This window comes from Aspergillus wentii (assembly GCF_001890725.1).
Source record: "Aspergillus wentii DTO 134E9 unplaced genomic scaffold ASPWEscaffold_4, whole genome shotgun sequence".
In the NCBI taxonomy this organism is placed as follows: Eukaryota; Fungi; Ascomycota; class Eurotiomycetes; order Eurotiales; family Aspergillaceae; genus Aspergillus; species Aspergillus wentii.
Genome location: NW_024467835.1, coordinates 490,724 through 511,831, shown reverse-complemented (window position 1 = coordinate 511,831; position 21,108 = coordinate 490,724). Strand labels below are relative to the sequence as shown.

Genomic DNA, 21,108 nt, shown 5'->3' with positions numbered 1-21,108 from the left:
CTGATAGAGAATGATGCTGGGAAGTATTAGACTACCTAGTAGGTATAGTAGAGAGGACAGGAGAGTAATATGAATATGTTCTAGTTGATGACGAAAGCAAAGATGGATTAAATAATATCGTCGTGTCGTCAATCGTTATATAACGTCATGATCAGCATACGACGCTATTAAGGTACATGCAGGTACTTTGGCAGTCCAATATCTTCAGTACAAAGTATACAGAATGAATAAGAATAGTAGTACTATGGAGTATATGTAGTTCTACAGAATAGGTAGTGTTGGTATAGTACAAGATAACATCATTTGCCACTTATAACCACTATCCAGTACATAGTACTACACTACATAAGTACTAATGTACTCTACAAGGACTGAATCCCTACATGTACAGTTAGAACGCCACAGATCGACAGTGAGCCAACAGCTGAAAACAAGACAATGTCTCTTGATATCATCCCCTCGTCCCCTATCGCGGGGAACAGAGTCGATGATATCAAGCATCCATTCGTATGGAGACAACATCCCTATCCCCTAATCTCCAGCCAATCTTCATCCATCCCAACACTGCCTTTCTTGCTCTTTTTTAATCATCGCCAATCATCAACTCGGATCGATCTGGGGTTGAGAATCCCGGATCCGGGGCCGCGTACGCAGTCTCCGCGAAGAGTGAAGCTATCCATCTACACCAGGTGTGCAGCATCAATAGTTGTAGTAGCAGTAGTAGTATCTTCCAAGTATCATACTATGTATCATATCAAGAATGTACCCCATATCCCGAATAAATCAGGATCGCAAAGTTGATGCTTCCATGGACCATCTGGTCTTTCTCTGAACGGTCGCCATCTCCGCCCAATGATTCACCTCCAGCCGTCCTCGTGATTGGCCGGTCCGCCATCCCGCCGACGGTTTGCCATCAGATTGCGATCGGGCGATTGTGAGCGTTTTCTGTCCAAGTTGAAGGCTGAAGAAATAAAAAGAAGAAGCAGACGGCGAGGGCTGAACTTCACTGCCTGGCATTTCGCTGCCTTCTTACTGGCTGGGTTCTTATTTCCCTTGTTTATCTGCGGCCATCGGCTCTCCCCACCTTGTTTTTCTTCATTCTTCTCCTTCACACCTTTTTTTATTTTTATTTTTGATGTTGCTATTTTTTCTTATTCCTCTTTCTCTGGGAGTCATCTGCCTTCGAATCGTGCTTCAACGGTCATTTCCGGGGCTTCGTGATCATCGCACTGGCCGGGTTCCATCGTGTCTTACAAAAGACTCCTCTTTGCCTGCTTCTGGTTTGGTATGAATCTTGCCCCGCGCCCAACCTTGCTCCCAATCCGCCTGTCAACCTAAACGTTTCTGCCTCTCCCTCTCGCTGTTGTCTTCATCGGCCACGAAGCCTCATCTCGTCCTTTATCAAACTGCACCGACTCCCAACTGGTCAGGCCGCATTCATCATTGTCGATTTCCCTACGAATTTTCGGTCGCTCAGGCCCCGTTTACACCACCTCCTTCCCCCTTTTTTTTGCATGGTTGAACCCCCCCGGGTTTCCGGTAACCTCGTCTCGAAGTGCTGGTGAACTTCTCATTCATTGTGCTGGGCATTTCCGTTCTTGTTTCACCACCTCATCTTCGACCGTCGTTATCCAACAGCGACTGCAACAATGGAAGCGAACCCGGAGTCCATTGCGGGGATCCCCCCTACCGTCCGCGATATCGACAACAAGTCCAACCCAGACGAGACCCCTCAACACGCCTCTGTACCATCCCTCCGCCCGACCAAAGACACGACTGCTAAGATTTCTGCCTCTTCGACACATTTGGGCCAGATAAATGCTGCTCGACGAGGGGCAGGGCCAGGTGCTCCTTCCCGCCCACAAGCATCAATGAGCGGCGCGCAGGCCGGTGGTTTGAATCAGGATATCTTGGCCAAGATGAAAGCTTTTTCTCTTTCACGACAGGGTGCTCCTCCATCCCTGCCGCACATTGCCTCTACTGGGCAAATTCCCAGGGCTCCGGTATCTCCACCGACGCCCGGTACCCCCGGCACAACCTCCACACAGTCTACTAGCCCTGTACCCCAATTAGGGGGTGCATTGTCAGGAGGACGATTGCCTCCGGCTCGCCCGAACAACAAACAAAACTGGTCTTCTCCCACAGTACCCTCAGCACCCTCGCCCGTGCCTAGTTCTAACTCTCCCCGACCCGGTGGTTTAGCCGCGAAGCGAATGAAGCCCGGGTTGAAATTGTCTGATGCCGCAGGCCCCAATGGAGGGCCCCCGGGCACTCCAGCTGCTGGCAACCCAGCAGGGAGTGGAGAGTCTGCATTCAGCAAATATTCCGAGTTCATCGACACCAAGGCAGGGACACTCAATTTCAAGAACAAAGCTCTCATCCACGGTCATGGTATTGAGTTTTCGTCAGGGCATAGTTTCAGCATTTCATTAGATGAGGTCGACCGTCTCGATGAACTTGGAAAGGGGAATTACGGCACCGTCTATCAAGTTCGACACAGTCGGCCACATGTGCGAAAACCTGGTATGGGATTAAGGGGCATCATTAGTCGCCCAGCGGGCCCGGAGGATTCGAATGCGGATGCTACGCCCGTAATAACTAAACATGATAACTTGTCGGGAGTAATTATGGCGATGAAAGAGATCCGTCTGGAATTGGATGAAAGTAAATTCGCCCAGATCATCATGGAATTGGATATTCTCCACCGCTGTGTCTCACCCTTCATCATCGACTTTTACGGCGCGTTCTTCCAAGAAGGGGCTGTTTACATGTGTGTTGAATACATGGACGGTGGCTCAATCGACAAGATTTACAAGGAGGGTGTGCCGGAGAACATTCTTCGCAAAGTTGCCCTGTCCACTATCATGGGATTGAAAACCCTCAAAGATGATCACAACATCATCCATCGGGACGTGAAGCCCACCAATATCCTCGTCAACACCCACGGTCAAATCAAGATTTGTGATTTTGGCGTCAGCGGTAACCTGGTTGCTAGCATTGCCAAGACTAACATTGGGTGCCAGAGCTATATGGCTCCCGAACGAATTGCTGGTGGTGGCGTGCAGCAATCCGGATCGACCAGTGGTGGAACCTACAGTGTTCAGAGCGACATCTGGAGTTTGGGGTTGTCGATCATCGAATGTGCCCTTGGTCGATATCCGTACCCCCCTGAAACTTTCAACAACATTTTCAGCCAGTTGCACGTAAGTATTTCCTGGGCCCTTTTCTGCCATCCACGAGTTTAAATCTAACCATTCCGCAGGCAATCGTTCATGGAGACGCTCCAACACTTCCAGATACCGGATACTCCGATGAAGCACATGCGTTTATCCGTGCATGTCTCGACAAGAACCCTAACAATCGCCCTTCATACTCCACGCTTATCAGACATCCTTGGCTGTCACCCCTCATGCAACCTCCTTCAGAGTCGGAGTCCACTGAAGCTTCCGATGAACAGGCATCTTCCGTCACTGAAGACAAAGAAGTTGCGGACTGGGTCAAGGAAAAGTTAGAACGTCGCCGACTTGGCCTTTTGGGAGATGGGGACAAGCCAGCGCTACATGCTGTTGCTTTAGACGCAGTCCCTGGGAGCCCTCTCTTGGATGACCCGGCTGCGATCTTGCAAGGTTGATCTTGTCGTCTTCTTTGCTCTCTTCTTTTACGGCTATCTCATGCATCTATTTTCACCTCCCCACCTTGAATGGACAGATATACATACACACCGGGCCAGTGACCTTTGGCGAGGCCCCGTTCTGCTTGGATTCTCTCATAGGACCACTTCTCAACGCGACCTGACATATTCCTGACCTGTCCTGTCAGTAACTGCATGCCTTTAGCAAGGTCCTGCTGGCATGGCAATGTCCTTTTGGAAACCTGAATAAACTACGACCCAGCTTCTTGTGCTTGTTTGTTTCTTATGTGTTATGAATATACAGACATGATACGGCGTCTTCTCTATTATCTACCTGGCCTGCGGGCCCCTCCTGTGTTTGCTAAAGTCACCCTGACATCTCATGTGTACATTACAGAGACGGATGCTACTTGAGGGTTTCTTTTCAACCACGGTACTCTTGGTCTCATTTTCTCATTTTTTGGATGGATATCTTTTGATGGGCATCTGAAAACGGCTCGGGCTTTCAAATATATCTAGAAAAAATAAAAAACTTGGATAAAAATTAAACTCATTTCCACGTAGAATTTGGTCTCGATTATCGGCGATTGATGGAGTAATTGCGGTGATTGATAAGCTGCTTAGCAAGCTGTCACGTGCGGTGACGCGATGCAGAAATCCGAAGATATCATTTTTGCAGGTGTTCAGAAGGTCTGTAATCCGTTGTCATTGCAATTACAATAAATCTTTTTGGTTTTTGAGGTTCTGTATAATTTCTATTTAAAGCCTTCGTCATAGATTGATCAATTTTCTCGTTCTATCTTTTTTCCTGTGTTGTGTTGTGAAGCAGCAAGAAAAAACACCAGACGCAGCCTCGACTGTACACTACCTAAGCTTTCCTCTGCATCCCGGTTTCCCCGCCAGCCCCTCCATCCTCCTCCCTCGGCGTCTTTCCTCCTTTCCCCTTCCTCTTCGGCCATTGCTTGTCAACTACCTCCCCATGCTCTCCCGCTCCCCCCATACTCTCCCACTTCAAGCATTTAAGAATCGGCTTCTACCCCAACTGGCTCGATCCTCTCCTCTGGCATCGCCTACCGCACGAACTATCTGTACCGTTCAGAACTCCGTGAATCGGAGACCAACAACTTTGGCTTCTTCACGTTCGCCAGTCCCTTCGATATCTTCCGGGCAACGCCTCGCTTCTCTCTCAAGACACTTCTCCTCGACCCCCGCAGTCGCTGAAGAGAACGCCAACTCGACCATGGCGGAAACACAGCAGTATGACTACATCGTTCTCGGTGGTGGAAGTGGTGGTAGCGGCAGTGCTCGCCGAGCTGCCGGATGGTATGGCAAGAAGACATTGATTGTGGAAAGTGGACGGTCTGGAGGCACCTGTGTCAACGTTGGGTATGCTTTTATTACGCCCCGGATAAAGTAACTAGGATGACGGGCCATTTCTAATATGAATCTTGCAGATGTGTTCCCAAGAAGATGACCTGGAACTTTGCTACCATTAACGAGACTCTCGAGGTTGGCAGACACTACGGCTACGATATCCCCGAGGATGTCGGAAAGAACTACAAGCACTTCAAGGAGCTCCGCGACGCTACCATCACCCGTCTCAATGGCGCCTATGAGCGTAACTGGGGCCGTGAGGGAATTGACCTTGTGCACGGCCGGGCCCGCTTCGTCGAGCCCAAGACCATCGAGGTCGCCAATGAGGATGGCAGCAAGTCGCGATACACTGCCCCTCACATTCTGATTGCCACCGGTGGTCGTCCCAACATCCCCAAGATTAAGGGTGCCGAGCACGGTATCAGCAGTGATGGATTCTTCGAGATGGAGGAGCTCCCTCCCAAGCTTGCCGTCGTTGGTGCGGGATACATTGCGGTTGAGTTGGCCGGTGTCATGGCCGCCGTTGGCGTCGAGACACACATGTTCATCCGTGGCGAGAACTTCCTGCGGAAATTCGACCCCATGATCCAGAAGACTATGACCGACCGCTATGAGGCTACCGGTGTCCACATCCACCGACACTTCCCTGGTTTCAAGGAGGTTCAGCTCCTGCAGGATGGCAAGGGCAAGGACAAGTTGATCAAGCTGGTTGGTAACGACGGACACGACGTTATTGTCAACGAGCTTCTGTGGGCCATTGGTCGTGCCCCCGAGGTTGAGGACCTGCACCTTGATGTCCCTGGTGTGAAGCTGGGTGGCTCCGGATACATCCCCGTCGACGAATACCAGAACACCAACGTCGAGGGTATCTACGCTATTGGTGATGTGACTGGACAGGCTGAGTTGACACCTGGTGGGTACTATACAATTTTTATTTCTTAATATTCACTAACGACGAGTAGTTGCCATCGCCGCCGGTCGTCAGCTGGGTAGCCGTCTCTTTGGACCCCCCGAACTCAAGTCCTCCAAGCTTTCCTACGAAAACATCCCCACTGTCGTTTTCTCCCACCCTGAGGTCGGCACCATCGGTCTCACGGAGCCCCAGGCTCGCCAACAGTACGGTGACGACAAGATCAAGATCTACCGTACCCGCTTCACTGCCATGTTTTACGACGTTCTCCCCGCAGAGGAGAAGAAGAAGAACCCCACAGAGATGAAGCTCATCTGCGCTGGACCTGAGGAGAAGGTTGTTGGTGTGCACATTCTGGGTCTGGGCGTTGGAGAGATGCTCCAGGGCTTTGGTGTCGCCGTCAAGATGGGAGCCACCAAGCAGGATTTTGACAGCTGTGTTGCTATCCACCCAACCAGTGCCGAGGAGTTGGTGACCCTGCGGTAGTTTTGGGTGGTAGATTATGGCCCATGCAAATAGAGGACATCATGTAAATGCGATCAAATAGTAATATGTTGGATATACACGTTGTTCTAGAGAGTAAGAGTTTTATGAATGTGTTGATTGATTGATGTAATTTATGCTATCAAATGATAACCATCCAAGATGCTAAATACAATGTTGAAATGTAGATGGTATAGATAATATTCTGAGCCAAAAGTAAAGAGTGACTTTGAGACAAAGAGAGAAAGGAAATCAAAGGAATGTGGCAGTGGCAGTGGTAACAGCAACGGTATATCCAAAGTGATATGCACCCCAACCTGCATGTCTCAGTATCTTATCACCGCATCTGATAAACGCATCAGGCGGTGAAAGATCTAAATATGAATGCGACGAAATGCGACAACCAGTTATCGCATCGGCATAGATAGTAAATTGTTGTTATTCTCGAGTCCGGCTCGGGTCCTGGTTGGGTTTATGATATTTGGTTTAAACCACCAGTACCCGAGACTTTGGACTTGGGTAGGTCTTGATACCCTCCATGGTTGGACTGAGAATGTCCCCCAAGGTATTCTGATTCTGAGTACGTCGATTTGTACTTCTGACTCGGGCTCGTTGAAGGCCCGGGTTCGAGTTTTGTTGAAACTTGTTATTTCTTTCTTTGATCCCCTGGCGATATGGCTGGTGCAGGCTATGAGAGCAGCCCACCGCTCAGTTGGACGTAGTAAAAAGTATGGCGAACAACACTTTCAAGAAACGAAGATGTCGTGTTATCCCATCGCCTAGGGAAATGATATTGTTCGTGGTGGTTGAATTCAACAAAGAAAAAGAGGTGGCGCTTCTGGCGGTGAGTGTGGGGTTATCGGTGATCGATATGTAGGTACGGTGTACGGAGTACAGGGGGTATCTTCTAGGTATCGTGCTTTCGTGCTCTCGAAGGGTAGATGGAAGCAAGGGAAGTGGGGGAGGGAGATACGTCAAAAAGCGTGCAAGTTACACGCTCAGTGATCGTGGGCATAGATCAAGACCGCAAAAGAGATCAGGCAGAAGCAGAGAGGAATGTAGACCTTGTGATCCATGTCTCTATTGTCTGGACGACTGCCGCGTGCTGATCCTGAGGTAGATTTGGCTGACTTGTGGACCATTCTTGAGGGATGAGTTGTTTCGTGGGCTGTGGAATAAGGAGGGAAATGAGTGTAGTAAGCTGATGATGATGGTAGTAGGGGTGATGATGGTGGTGAAGAGGATTAAGATTACCCCAGGGGAAGCAAGGAGGGGCTACTATTCAACGTGGCGGGTGATCATCCCCAACAAACACAAACATGTGTTGTGTTTGCATTGGTAAGTGGTGCGCACGTGACTTCATAATGCATGACACGTGACACCACCTGTCGCATGACGTAGTCACTTGACCAAGAGTTGAGCGTTCGATTCTCGGGGACTTTTTGTTTTCTTTCTTTTTTTTAATTCATTGCTTTCTTATCACCAACTGTTTTTATGCCGGCTATTAATTATGCTGATTATCTACTTCTCCTCACAGCACTCTGCATCCAGGAAGACAGGAGCTGCTGAAAGAAAGTAAAGATGATTGGCACACCAGAATATTATAATATGGGCCTGCATCCAATACGTCCGTCTGTCTGTATCACCATTGGTTCACTCTTCTAACTTCGATAGATTTGCATTGTATATTCAACCTCCCTGTTCTAGAATGTTTATGTGGGCGCCAGTAGCATTTCGCGCAAGTTGTTCTTCTTTTAAAGATTTCATCTCCCTCAAAGGTAGGATCTATAAATGGGAATTTCCCACAGGCACTTCTAATAGGAGGGGATCTTTAACACACTATAGGCAGACAAAGACATAAAATTTAACGAAAATATCCACTTAATCTCTGTTAGACACGTGCAGTATACCTACTGTCTTTCCACTTCCGAAGCAGAAGAAAGGCAGACGATCAATGCGCTTTTTTCTTTGACATCTTGCTGTTAGTGATTTTTAGACATATCCGTCGAGTAGACTCTTTATCAGGAGGAAAAGTATTTGTCTTACATTATTCCAAAAATGTCATTTATTAAACTTGAGAGAACAAAGCAAAATGCCCTCTTTCATGGCTCAAGGTCGAGTCCGAGTATAAAACGGTGGTATTCTCGACTTATCTCCTTATCTACTCATCATTCTTATTAAATTCTGATTCTACAACTCAATATATCTACAAATGGTCGGATCAAACCTGGCTGCTGAGGTGGCAGAGATCTTTGATGAAGCTCAAGTCCCTCATCTTCTCTGGGGCCATTTGGCGCTTGCTCTGATTGGGGATGATTGCCACCCTTCCGTGAATCCATCTCTCTCCCTTTCTCTCTCTCAACACATACTGATGCTTCTTAGGAGCTTGAATTCGTTATTCCCGACGAGCAGATCAAGGCCGCCTCTGACACTCTGTATGAGGCCGGCTTTTGTATCTGCGGCAAATCAGATTGTCCTGAGCTCCGTACTAACCAATTCTACCCTATTGCCGACGTGCATTTCCATCTTGAGGGCATGACTGAGGAGCACCACACCCTCTCCTTATTCTCAAAGTCCAGTATGGTCTGGTGGCTCCCAGACTTCTCCCTAGGCCCTCTCCCTAAGGATGATCCGCACTTTATCCTCTCCACTGACCCTCGACTCCCACCACGTAAGGAAGGCGGCGGCTCCGGCCCTTGGACTCACCTATATCCAATCCGAATCCTTAACTCAAATATCATGACTGAAGCACTTATCTTACTGGGCGCCCGCGATAGGAATCAGATTAATGGGCTAGAGGAGCAGTGGTGCCGTATGCTCATTGCCTTGATGGAGGACCGCGAGGTTCCTAATACTGGGGTTAAAAAAGTCCTTTCACCTCGTTTCATGCCGTTCTGGGAGGCCCTCCACCAATCCAGTCCACCAGTGGGCCCGTGGGATATGCTGTGGCAACTGGGCCAGGAAATGAGGGCCAACAATGAACTGCCACCGGGGCCGGCTTATAATGCGTATGGGACGATTGAGTGGGCAAGGTTCAATGAGGTTGATATTTGATCGTCTGTTTCTTGTCGTTCCTTTTGTTCTAGTTTGTTTGTTTTGTGCTGTTTCGGGTAGAATAGATTGCATGCTTCCCTTGTTTGCCAGCTTGTCTTCTTTGTGTAGAAAAACACGGGTGCGAAACCATCTCCTGTGGCTAACAGTTGACCATCAAAGAAAGCGATAAAGCCAGCATATATTTGATTTGTGTGTCTTGCATCAAGCTCCATCCAAGACATCGAGTATCAAGCCAAAACCTCGTCAGCCAACATGAGATGGGTATGTATATATACCAATCACTGGAAGTAGTCGATCTTGATAATCATCACCATGACTATAATGGTCGACTCAGCCCAGCTGGCTATCGCAGCTGAACAGCTCTTCCACCGGTTGCAAACCATACAAGAATTTAAAACCATTCGCGTGCTCATCATAGGCGACCTTGCTGCCTGGAAATACATTGCTAAGCGCAATATAAGTGTCAGTTCTCCCCCTTCATCCTATCCTTCTCATTCATCACTGATCGATTGACCCACAGGATATCGACATTCTGGTGGAACTAGGACCTGGATTTAACCCGCGCCTCAGTGAACTTCCTACAGGCGCTACTGAGCCCCTCAAACTGGGACTAACAGTCTCATACCCAGAGGAGTTTTACCAGCCAGTTGCCATATATATCAGCACTAGATCTGGCCATCTTCAGAATCTACAGCTCTGGACTTCGAGGGGGCTACAAAGAGCAGGAATCTGATGCGCGCAACGCTACGGCCCTTGTCAGATATGTCAGTAGGGCCCAGTCGATCCGGCTATCGTCTGAGCAGCGGGAAGCCGTGCTGGCTAGTCTCAATTGTGACTTTTTCAAAGCTTCTGGGAAGAGTGAAAGGTGGTGGTGGTTGGTCCTGAATTTGCATTAGTCCGTTTGCTCCGCCGTGTGTCTACCTAGGTAGTCTTCTTGAAACTAGGCTGAAGGGATGAGGGGGCTACTATTCGGCGTGTGGGTGATTATCCCCAATAAGCATAAACGTGGGTTGTGTTCGTATTATTAAGCTATACACATATAACTAGCTAACATATATCATGTGATGCTACTGCCGCATGACGTCTTTGACCAAAAGTTGGGCGTTCGATTCTTGGGGTTTTGTTTTCGTTTTTCTTTTCGCTTCTTTTTTATCGCCACCGTTTTTATGCCGGCTATTATTAACCGCGCCGATTATTATCATTCGCCTAATTTGCGTGTTTCAGTTGTCAGAGTTACCAGGTGTTGGATGTCTCAGATTTAACTCTTCCGGACTAATAACGAGTCAGTATCAAGTGTGACAATGTGATTCTTGTCGCTGGCTCCACTGAAGCCATCAATTTGTATTCTTTTGAACTTCCCCTCTTATCTGTGGAGACGTTATGAAATGCCACACTGTCCATGCTTTCCCTGAGACATCTACGACCACCTGTCACGGCTGACAGGATTCTCGGGAAATTATCATTTCTTACCAGGTGAGAAGAAAAAGAAAAACAAAAAGTTAAAAAAAAAAAAAGCTTGCTATCGAAGACAAACCCTCCAATTTTGTCAATTTGCGGTACCTGAATGCCCCGGTGCCCCATTCTGTTGCTGCTCACGGACTCGGGCTGACGCTTTCGGCTTCTCCAGTTATTTCCACGCTGTTTCCGTCGAACTGACTCGCCTCTCGTTCTCTCTGATCAGCAGAAGATCCTTCTTCCCGTCCCCGCCGATTCCTGCTTCATCCAGTCAGTCCTTTTCTTTGATGGCGACTTTCTGAGTCTCGCTTTCGACGCGATCGAGGGCCCAGCATACTTGGCGGTATTGGCAGTATTGGCATTATGGCATAGGGCGCTTTCACACGGCGAATTAACCCATCGTCTACTCTTCCGGAGGGGCGGAATAATTTATTATTCCTGCTTACGACAAACGTAAAACTGTGCGTATCGGTTCTATCAAATGCAACCGTGGGCACGCCAGGCCTTTCCCGGTCTAGGGCCAGCGACGAACGACCGCCCCGGCGCATTAACACCACTAAGAATACGCACGCAAGCGGCAAGCCATCCAAGGACAGACCGAAGCCATGCTGGACACAAGCTTTCTGCGCGATCCGCCCACTGGCAGTGCTGCTCGGTGCGTTCCCCCAAGCCGGCTTGGTTACCTATCACGTCGTCCGTATGGTCGTGTCGCAATGGGGCCGTCTCCAGTTTTCTTACTTTGCTCCACCAGATCGTGGCCCCAGTGGCCTTTTATCCAAGCAATCATAGTGCCTGACCACCTCAGCTCGTGACGCAGATTGGCTCTCAGCGTTGCCAGTGCCTGACAGGATTCACCCAGGGGATGACTCCGAGCGACGCATCCAATCATACTCTCCACATGCTTTGCTGTAGGCTGTAGCGGAGACTGTTCTGGGTCCTTGGGGTTGTCGAATCAGTTCCTTTCCTCAATTCGTACCAGGGGAAGTGTGTTATTATTACTGCTACCTTACCACTGGCACTACGATTACTTTTTCTACCGTCGCCTCCCAGAAATTCTTCCTGGACTGTGCTACACTTTCATTTTTCCCTTTGACCAGCTCCACTCATTCGTTCACTGGGTCCCTTTCCGTTGTCGATATAATCCACAATCCTACTATATCGTCCTTCGTTGGAAACTTGCAACCAAATCTCTCGTTATCTACTACACTCGCTTTTCTAAGCAGCGCCGAATTCAACCAGGCACCACCATGTTGTCGTATTTGAAGTATGCCGCGGCCCTGGCCGCTGTGCTCCCATTGGCTACTGCGCAGACCTCTACCGATTGTGACCCTCTGAAGAGTATGTTGCTCAATCCATTGTATAGAGATTGCCGTTCTGTGATCTAACCAATTGATTCTATAGAGACCTGCCCCGACGATGATGGATTGGACAGCAGTACCTTCAGCACAGATTTCACCAAAGGCGATTTCTCCAAATGGACCACCACAGCCGGCAACGTTACCAGCGGATCGCAGGGTGCTGAATTCACGATCAACAAGAAGGGTGATGCACCCACTATCGATACCGACTTCTATTTCTTCTATGGCAAGGTCGACGTGAAGATGAAGGCCGCTCCGGGTACCGGAATCGTGAGCAGTATTGTGTTGGAATCGGACGATCTCGATGAGGTTGACTGGGTATGCATGAAACCTTACTGCTTTTTATGGTTTAAAGCACACGCTAATGCTGTTTATCGTTTGATAGGAAGCCGTCGGCGGTGACACCACTCAAATTGAGACCAACTACTTCGGCAAGGGTGACGACTCGTCTTACGACCGGGCCACCTGGGTGACCGTTTCCACTCCGCAGGACACTTTCCACACCTACTCCATCGACTGGAAAGAGGACGTTCTTACATGGGCTATTGACGGAAACACCATCCGCACTCTCAACTACAAGGATGCCAAGGATGGCTCCCGCTACCCTCAGACCCCCATGCGCGTGAGAATCGGAATCTGGGCCGGTGGTGACTCTAGCAACAACCAGGGCACCATCGAGTGGGCTGGCGGTCAGACCGACTATTCCCAGGCTCCTTTCACCATGTACATCGAGTCTGTTGACATCACCAACTACAACCCCGCCAGCAGCTACTCCTACTCGGACAACAGCGGCTCGTCCGACAGCATCAAGTCTTCCAACTCGTCTTCTAGCTCCACCACCCGCTCTTCCTCCACCACCTCTTCTTCCTCTTCGTCAACCGACACCTCCGCTAGTACCACCGACTCTTCGTCGACTGCGACTGGCACCTCGGACTCGGCCACTTCGACTGAAACCCCATCGGGCTCTAGCTCCGGCTCCAGCTCCGACTCTGGTGCCAGCTCCACCACCGGCTCTTCGTCTGGCGCTGGCTCTTCCACCAGCTCTAGCCCCAGCTCTAGCATCTCCGTTTATGAGGGCGCTGCCGCCTCCACCGGTGCATACCTCGGCTCTGCCATGCTCATGGCTATGATGACCGCCATGCTTCAGCTGGTCTAAATGGCGGGTGCAGAGTTCTGATTTGTCAAGTTTGATTTGCGTTTATGGGTCATAATACAACGACATCAGCCGGGTGCTTGGATCGATTTTTGTCTCTTGAACTGTATTCTTATCTTTGGGGAGAATTCTGCTGTTAACCACTTTCCTCCCCAATCCCCTTCTTTGTTTATTTGTGGTCTTGTTTGTAGTAACATGAAGTATATTATCCAGGGCGGAATTGTTCTAGTCTAAAAATACGATAGGCGGGATTTTCCGTATACACACTGGGGACCTATGAAAATGATATCTAATGTAATAATGGGCGATTGTATTGTGGAGATTGTTTTACCATTTAATACCAATTTCGACTACCTATACTAATACCAAGGAAATTTCCAACATACATACAATGAACTCGGGTATCATCATTGATTTATAACATAAAACAGAAAGCAAATCGTGAGTTTCATACATCTTTCTTCTGCAACCCTTCCAATCGATGCAACAATCCCCGAACTACCTTTGCAACAGGGAGGTGATAGCTCGCTGCATCCCGAAATCGTCTGGGGACAGACTCATCTGAAGGTATCTCAGCAGAGGCAGCATCCCCGGCTGGACGAAATAACGAGGGGATGTTATTGACCAGTGCTCGGAACCCGAGACCGATATTGCTGTCTAGCGACTCTGACAGGATGGGAGGGAGTTGGTATTTCTGGTTCGAGTCCCGGTCCACGACGCTTTGGATGGATTCGAGATGGTCAGCCAGCGTGGCAAAGTCGTTTGCGAGAGAATCAGATTTTGACTGCATGCGCGATGTCAATTGGGCGAGATACTGTTCCCGCCTCACCATTTGGGTTGAGAGCCGCGCGTCTTTGGCTACTTCTGCATGGGAGGATGAGTGTTGCGTACTATCTCTGGGTGTTACGGTGCCGAGGTTCCCGGCGGCGACTAAACTGTCGACTGCAGATTGGATGTCTGCTCTGAGGGAGTCGAATTTCCGAATCGCTGCGCGGAGAGCGTGCCAGCAGCCGTCGAATTCGAGGTCGAGTTCGTGTTTCATGCCTGGGAGGGTTTGTTTCAATTCGGTTTGGATATCTCGAAGCATGGATTCGCTTTGTTTCAGAGTGCTGTTGAACGGGGCCATTTCCTGCAGTGTGGTGTGGAAGAGGGATTCCAGCTGTGCCTGGGAGGTGATTACCGTGTTGTATCTGGATGGTGACGATGACGGTGACGGTGGTTTATGCTGGTGATCGGCTTGCGGTTGAGGTTGGGGGTAAGATGCGACAGGCGTACAGCTGGTGGGATAGAAGGACGATACTGTCGATATCTCACAGAGGTCTCGGTACTGATAAAAAACCTCTGGAAGGATGAGCATGTGGAATATGCTAGCCGCGAGAAGAAGATTGAGGGTTATGCGTCCACTGGCGACTGCTATTCTCGAGACACGGGCTAAGATCCCATTTGTCTGCTCTTCTAGCGCTGGTGGGGGAACCCGTTCTTGTTTACTCGCGATGAGAGCATTCTTGTTCTCAGTCTCTGGCGTTTTTCTTGATGTCCTGTGTCTTCGTTTCAGGGAAGGCGAAGACGGTTGCTCTCGAGATCGCAAAGCTGGCGCAACCCATGATGCTTCCGAAATAGGCGCCTCGCAGATCGAGGGCATAATAAGCTCCGGGCCAGATATGGTAGCCGCAGGTTCTCTCATCGACGGTGATGTATTTGGCTTATCTCCTTCTGGTTGATGAGGGCTTTGGTTGGCTTCATCGGGTTCATATCCCTTGTTGGATTGCTGCTGCTGCTCTTCTTCCTTCGTATGAGTAGACGATGGGACTACCCAGGATTCACCCAGGATAGAACTCTCCTCAGGACGAGGTGGTGATGTAGTCATTATGGATGTTGGATGGTTAGATTGTCATGAAGCTGTTGTTAGTGAGTTGGGCGTTGTTGTCAGACTGCAGTCGGCGGTAATAACAAACAAAACGTTAAGCGCTCCGCAGCCTGCCTGGGAAATATTAAGAGTAGGATCAATTCCGTATCCCTGCAATAGACATGTCACATAAACTAGAGAAATAAAATCATAATTTTTCGCTGCGAGTTGGATGTGAAGAATGATGATTGTTTGGTTCTTCCGTGTGGGGAACCGTTTTATAGGGCCGATAAACAACTCGCGTTTTCGCGGCCGCCAGAACGGAGAAAAGCTCTTCGCCCATCAACCATGCGTCGATTAACCACAACGCTTCTCAGGCACTCGTCCTTCCCAGGACGGCCTGCTATCCAGAATCTTCCCCGATACCCACGAGCAGCACGGACACAATGGCTATCCTCCACGTCGACTCGACACTGTTCATGCTCGGATCCGCGGCCTGACCAAGTTCGCACCGCAGAGACATCGTCCAGCCCTCAATCATCGACCCCGAACGCCGACTATCGAGCTTTGGGGACATTTCAGGATCTCTTTACGTCGTCGACCTACAGTCCCGGATCTCCTCTTTTCCTCCCCAACGGTACCCACGTCGTCAACAAGCTCATCTCGTTCCTCCGCACACAGTACCTCCAATACGGTTTCCGCGAAGTTCTTACACCCTCCATCTACAAGCGTTCATTATGGGAAGTGTCCGGCCATTGGCAAAATTACAAGGATGATATGTACGAGGTCCGCGGGCGAGGTGCGACTGGAGACACGGAAGGCGAAGCTGGCGAGGACGAGTCGTACGGACTGAAGCCGATGAATTGTCCCGGCCACTGCCTCTTGTTCAAGTCGCAAAATCACTCATACCGAGAATTGCCTATCCGGTACGCAGACTTCAGTCCTCTGCACCGGAACGAGGTCTCGGGCTCGCTGAGTGGTCTCACTCGTGTTCGTCGGTTCCATCAGGATGATGGCCATATCTTCTGCCGCCCACAGCAGATCAAGAAGGAGATTGCGTCTGCCTTGGGATTCGTGGATATGGTGATGACGACGTTTGGACTGGGACCGTATCGTCTTGTGCTTTCTACTCGACCGGAACAGGACTACATTGGCAGTCTGGATCTGTGGAATAGTGCTGAAGCGCAGCTGCGCGAGGCACTGGATAACAGTGGACGGGAATGGGCCATGAACGAGGGGGATGGTGCCTTCTACGGACCCAAGATTGATATTCAGCTGCAGGACCAGGCGGGCAAGTATCATCAACTGTCGACTATTCAGTTGGACATGAATCTTCCGCAAAGGTTCGAGTTGGAGTATCAAGTGGCAGAGGGCGAGGAGGACTACAACCCAGCGACCCCTGGGAAGGCGACGCCTGTGCTGGTTCACCGGGCGATCTTTGGCTCATTGGAGCGATTCCTTGCGTTGATCATTGAACAAAATGGCGGTCGCTGGCCATTTTGGCTTTCTCCACGTCAGGGCATCATCCTCACTGTCAACCAGGACGAGGCAGTATTGCAGCAAGCGCAGGAAGCGGCCGCGAAGATCTCTGGTTTCCGGGCCCTGATCCCAGAGCAGAATGGTGGCAAGACACCTAAGCCTCTTTCGTCGGTTGATTCCACGTTCCTGATCGACGTGGACAACAGCAGCCAGACCCTTGGAAAAAAGATCCAGCGGGCGAAGCAGATGAAGTACAACCTGATCTTTATCCTGGGATCCAAGGATTTGGCGGATGGTAGCATCACAGTTGATGTCACCGGTCAAATGCAGAGCAGCACCGATCAAGGTGGCCAGAAGCTACGTGAGATTCTGGCTGCTCGGCTTGGGGAGCAATCCTTACAAAACCCACGAGCGGTGAAGGTGAAGGTTGACCATGTGCATGATGTCCTGGTGCAGTGTGAAAAGGAATTTGTATGATCTGAGTAGTAGTATATCTACGTATGTACAATATAATATATATTTCGATGGCATCATCGGGCCATAATTGATCTCCCTATTTATGCTTATCTGCTGGGAAAATCGACGGCAGGGCAGAATCCACTGTGCGTCCGGATTGGGCAAGTCGACCGAGAGACTTCTTGGCTTTTTGCGCCTTTTTACGGATCTTCACCTTCTGATGGAGCGATTATCTGCGGGCGAAGGAAATAATTCACGATAGTCTGGCGATGGAAGATGATGGCTTCAAAGCGTCACATCCAGGATAAGCAGGATTGGCCAGAAAAGGGCCCCCAAGATGTTCCTTACTCCAAATGCCTCACCACAGATGATGATCCCCCAAAAGCCAAATCAACGCCCAAACCAAAGAAAAGAAGAACCCCAAAACCTGAGAACCTCAAGCAGGAAAACAGAAGAAAACTCGACTCGAGTTCCCCCCCGCGATTATTTTCTTAGTGATCAGTAGCAGCACTTTCATCGCCCCACGACCTCCCAATTCCTTCTGGAAAAATCCCCGTCATTCGCCGCCCCTCGCTCTCCCCTCTTTTTCCCTTCTCTTTTCCTCTTTCCTGACGTCTGTGGTTTTTCTTCTTCCATGGCGTCTTGTTTGGTGGTCTCCTCGGATTCCCCTCCTGCTTCAGTTCGATGGTGGTAGAACGAGACAATCGGAAGAATCCCTCGTCGGGCATGGCCGACGTTCCATTAAAGACCAATCTCCCTCGGAAGAGTGCCTTCTCCTGTGAAGCCTGCCGGAAGCGAAAGGTGTGGGCTTTCCCCCTCTCCTCGTCTAATTCTCTCGGATGTGTTCCGTGTACAGACTGGGGCGCTGACCTCTTCGCTTAGGTGAAATGTAACGGTGCCAGCCCGTCATGTTCACGATGTGCTGCGCGTGGTGAGGCCTGCGTCTATAGCTTGTGAGTCGTCATCATCGCCCTCGTGGTCCCTGCCCCTGTCGCTTTATTTATTTTCTTTTTTGTTTTTTCTTTTATTATTTTCTTTTTCGGTGTTCCTGCGTTGTCGATCCGAAGCAAGCCTTGCTGACCACTCGTGTGTTCTCGATCTCCAGGGCCCCAACTCTATCTTATACCAAGCAACTGGAAACTAGAGTTGCCCAGCTGGAAGATGCTTTATCCAAAATCCGGGGCCAGCAATCTCCCAGGCCCGAGCTCCAGAAGGGAAGCTCCCCGGCTTCCACAGGGGAGATTAGCTCCAGCAGCCCCGGTCTTTCTCATCGGATAAAAGAAGAAGAGGATGCTACGGAACGGGATTTGACCAGAGACTTTGAAGGCCTCAAGGTTGAGAATGATGGTCGAATCTCATTCCATGGCCCAACCAGCTTGTTCCAGCTGCCGAGTGGGGTTGTCAATGAGACCTCATCGTCCTCGAACCTCGCCATGGCGATGGAAGCACGCAAGGAACGGCTGATCAATAATGCGTGGCGGGAGAGGGCATTTGAGCAGCTGGCTGTCATGCCGGTAAGTTGTGACATCATCGCCATATTCTGGTATACATGCTCACGCTACTCTTTCTCTATTAGGAACCGTTTCAATACCTTCTCGACTCTCACTGGTGCTGGATCCAGCCTCTCTTCAACTTCGTTTATCGGCCTGCCTTTACTCGTACGTTTGATACCCTTCTACTTCCCTGATAAAAGGACAAGGCTGACAGGTAATCAGGTGATTTGAAGATCAATGGTCCCTACTACTCCGATACGCTACTAAATGCGCTTATATCCCACTCGGTCCGATGGTGTAAGGCTGAGCCTAAGATCGGGCCGATCTTGGACCAGTTCGATGGCGGTGCACAGTTCTTCCATCGGGCCGTGTCGGGCTTGTACGACTCGCTGAAGGTCGGCTATGCTGGTATCCCGACAATCCAGACCTTGCTGCTCCTCAGTGCCCAAGAGTGTGGTCGAGGAAACAGAACTCAAGCATGGCTATACAGTGGTATGGCGTTCCGGTTATTGGACGATCTCGGCATCTCGATCGACAGTCGCAAGTACTCCGGTTCGGCTCACTTGAGTGATGAAGACATCGAGATTCGAAACCGTCTCTTCTGGAGTTGTTATTTCTGGGATAAGATGGTCTCGTTGTATTTTGGAAGGGCACCTACGATGCAGCATTCCCGGGTCAGCCCACCGCGAATGATTCGTGAGTACTCCTTGATAAGCATGAGGTAGCACGTTACTGACAAAAGTTTAGTCGATGACACTTCTGAGATTGAGGCTTGGACACCCCATGGAGTTATCTTCCCGGATGGCACGCATTACCCGCCCACTCAGGCCCATTCAACGTCTTGTTTCATGAAGATGTGCGGGTTGGCGGAGATTCTCAACCAGGTCTTGGTTCACATTTATGACCCTATACGACAGAGTTCTGAGGCGGAGTTTTTCAACTGCGTGCAAGAGCAGGCTAAAAATCTGTCAGAGTGGTGGGAAGAGTTACCGGACTTTCTTAGGCTGGTTGCTACCGACCTCCCTCCTTACTGCCCACCGAGTCACATTGTGATCCTGAAGTATGTTCTTCTTCCTTGAATTGCGATAACGAAAAGTGCTAATAAACAATTGCAGCTGCCTATATCACACCGTCAACATCTTACTTCATCGCCCGATTCTCTGCTCGCGAGAATTACTCAAAACACAAGAAACCTATGACAAGAACCATCTGGTCCAATGCATGGCGTCTGCGACTGCCACTCTTTCCCTTTTCGATCTCTACCGTCGCACCTTTGGTGACAGTCACGTTGTCCTTTCTCTCGCCTACAGTGTGTATACCGCTGCGTCTATTTTCTTGCTCGAGATCCAGGCCTTGAAATATGCCGCTCCGGGAACCCTCGACAAGTTGAAGTACTGCATCTTCGCTCTGGAGCGAGTGAAGCTTTCAAATCCTGGTAAGCTCTTTTTTCACTCGTGATTCTTCGAGGCAAGCATTAACGGCGCAACAGTCATCACCACAGCTCTTAGTCTCATCTATCGGGAGCTCCAGGTCCTTCAAATCGACATTCAAATCCCTATGCCTGGTAGACAAGAACAACAACAGCAGCAACCACAGCAACAACATCACCCTCGCTCTCAACCGCTCTCCCGTCACGAAAGTCAGTCTCCATCCCAACAACACCAAGCCCCAGCCCAACTCTCTATGAACCTGGGCGATAATTCTCGTCACGTCTCCCCCGTCCATCACCATCAGCAAACACAATCACAACACCAGTCACACACGAGTACCCCCTCCATGATGTCGGCATACCCCTTCCAACAGCCCGCCGCGGGCTTCGATATTAACCAAACTACCGTCCCGCCCATGACCCCTACTCATCTACTTGGAGGAATGCCCAACGCCGCCATGACTTTGGACAACACAGGCACGTACGAGATCACCCCGGAGGTGTTTGAGGCCTTTTCGTATGCTCAGCCTATTTCGACGAATATGACACCGGCGTTTGATGCAGGATGGGCTAGACACTCTCCGCAAACTTGAACTTGATTCTGGGAGTAAAATCGGGAGTTAACGTATAGAACGAGCAAGGCAGGGTAGAAAGCAATCTTTCATTGTTCGTTATTTTTTGGATGATATTTTCGGATTTTTGGGTGTATTGATGAATATAATGAATTCTTTTTGGTTCTGATAACTTTTTTCGCTTATGCCATAAAATGCACAAAACGCTTCACAAGTATAACACAAGGTGTAATATGTGCACATCTGGTATGCCTATATGTTCACATGAATGATAAAAATAAAATAAGTACAGAATTGAAAGTCAAAGCCCAAAAAAGATATTTTTGGGTGGGTATATGTTTCAAAAATGACAAGATAGAATTAGTAAATGATGGCGGTTGATGATGAGCATATATATATGCATGCGTGGTCGAAG

General features: G+C 49.6%; 7 protein-coding genes across 7 annotated transcripts; 6 read left to right on the top strand and 1 right to left on the bottom strand.

Moving 5' to 3' along the window:
* Positions 1-1,649: 1,649 nt before the first annotated feature.
* pbs2 (mitogen-activated protein kinase kinase PBS2) lies at positions 1,650-3,631 on the top strand (the record flags this gene model as incomplete). Its single annotated transcript, XM_040837542.1, has 2 exons — positions 1,650-3,203; positions 3,263-3,631. 2 exons carry the CDS (start codon positions 1,650-1,652, stop codon positions 3,629-3,631), a joined length of 1,923 nt encoding a protein of 640 aa, XP_040688503.1.
* Positions 3,632-4,334: 703 nt separating this feature from the next.
* On the top strand, positions 4,335-6,565 carry glr1 (glutathione-disulfide reductase GLR1). Its single transcript, XM_040835212.1, has 3 exons — positions 4,335-5,017; positions 5,086-5,918; positions 5,968-6,565. The coding sequence occupies exons 1-3, from the start codon at positions 4,611-4,613 to the stop codon at positions 6,399-6,401; spliced, it is 1,674 nt and encodes a 557-aa protein (XP_040688502.1). The 5' UTR covers positions 4,335-4,610; the 3' UTR covers positions 6,402-6,565.
* Positions 6,566-8,610: 2,045 nt separating this feature from the next.
* Positions 8,611-9,452, top strand: ASPWEDRAFT_171661 (uncharacterized protein; the record flags this gene model as incomplete). The annotated part of the gene is made up of 2 exons (XM_040830820.1): positions 8,611-8,727; positions 8,781-9,452. 2 exons carry the CDS (start codon positions 8,611-8,613, stop codon positions 9,450-9,452), a joined length of 789 nt encoding a protein of 262 aa, XP_040688501.1.
* A 2,477-nt stretch (positions 9,453-11,929) lies between these two features.
* Positions 11,930-13,644, top strand: ASPWEDRAFT_478242 (glycoside hydrolase family 16 protein). Its single transcript, XM_040837016.1, has 3 exons — positions 11,930-12,245; positions 12,309-12,583; positions 12,651-13,644. Exons 1-3 carry the CDS (start codon positions 12,155-12,157, stop codon positions 13,419-13,421), a joined length of 1,137 nt encoding a protein of 378 aa, XP_040688500.1. The 5' UTR covers positions 11,930-12,154; the 3' UTR covers positions 13,422-13,644.
* Positions 13,645-13,866: 222 nt separating this feature from the next.
* On the bottom strand, positions 13,867-15,285 carry ASPWEDRAFT_171659 (uncharacterized protein; the record flags this gene model as incomplete). The annotated part of the gene is made up of 1 exon (XM_040830819.1): positions 13,867-15,285. One exon carries the CDS (start codon positions 15,283-15,285, stop codon positions 13,867-13,869), a length of 1,419 nt encoding a protein of 472 aa, XP_040688499.1.
* Positions 15,286-15,612: 327 nt separating this feature from the next.
* On the top strand, positions 15,613-17,220 carry ASPWEDRAFT_51081 (threonine--tRNA ligase MST1; the record flags this gene model as incomplete). Its single annotated transcript, XM_040837541.1, has 1 exon — positions 15,613-17,220. One exon carries the CDS (start codon positions 15,613-15,615, stop codon positions 17,218-17,220), a length of 1,608 nt encoding a protein of 535 aa, XP_040688498.1.
* Positions 17,221-17,883: 663 nt separating this feature from the next.
* ASPWEDRAFT_109809 (putative C6 transcription factor) lies at positions 17,884-20,714 on the top strand (the record flags this gene model as incomplete). Its single annotated transcript, XM_040828115.1, has 8 exons — positions 17,884-18,000; positions 18,082-18,152; positions 18,305-18,713; positions 18,776-18,857; positions 18,915-19,388; positions 19,440-19,752; positions 19,808-20,127; positions 20,182-20,714. The coding sequence occupies 8 exons, from the start codon at positions 17,884-17,886 to the stop codon at positions 20,712-20,714; spliced, it is 2,319 nt and encodes a 772-aa protein (XP_040688497.1).
* Positions 20,715-21,108: the final 394 nt, after the last annotated feature.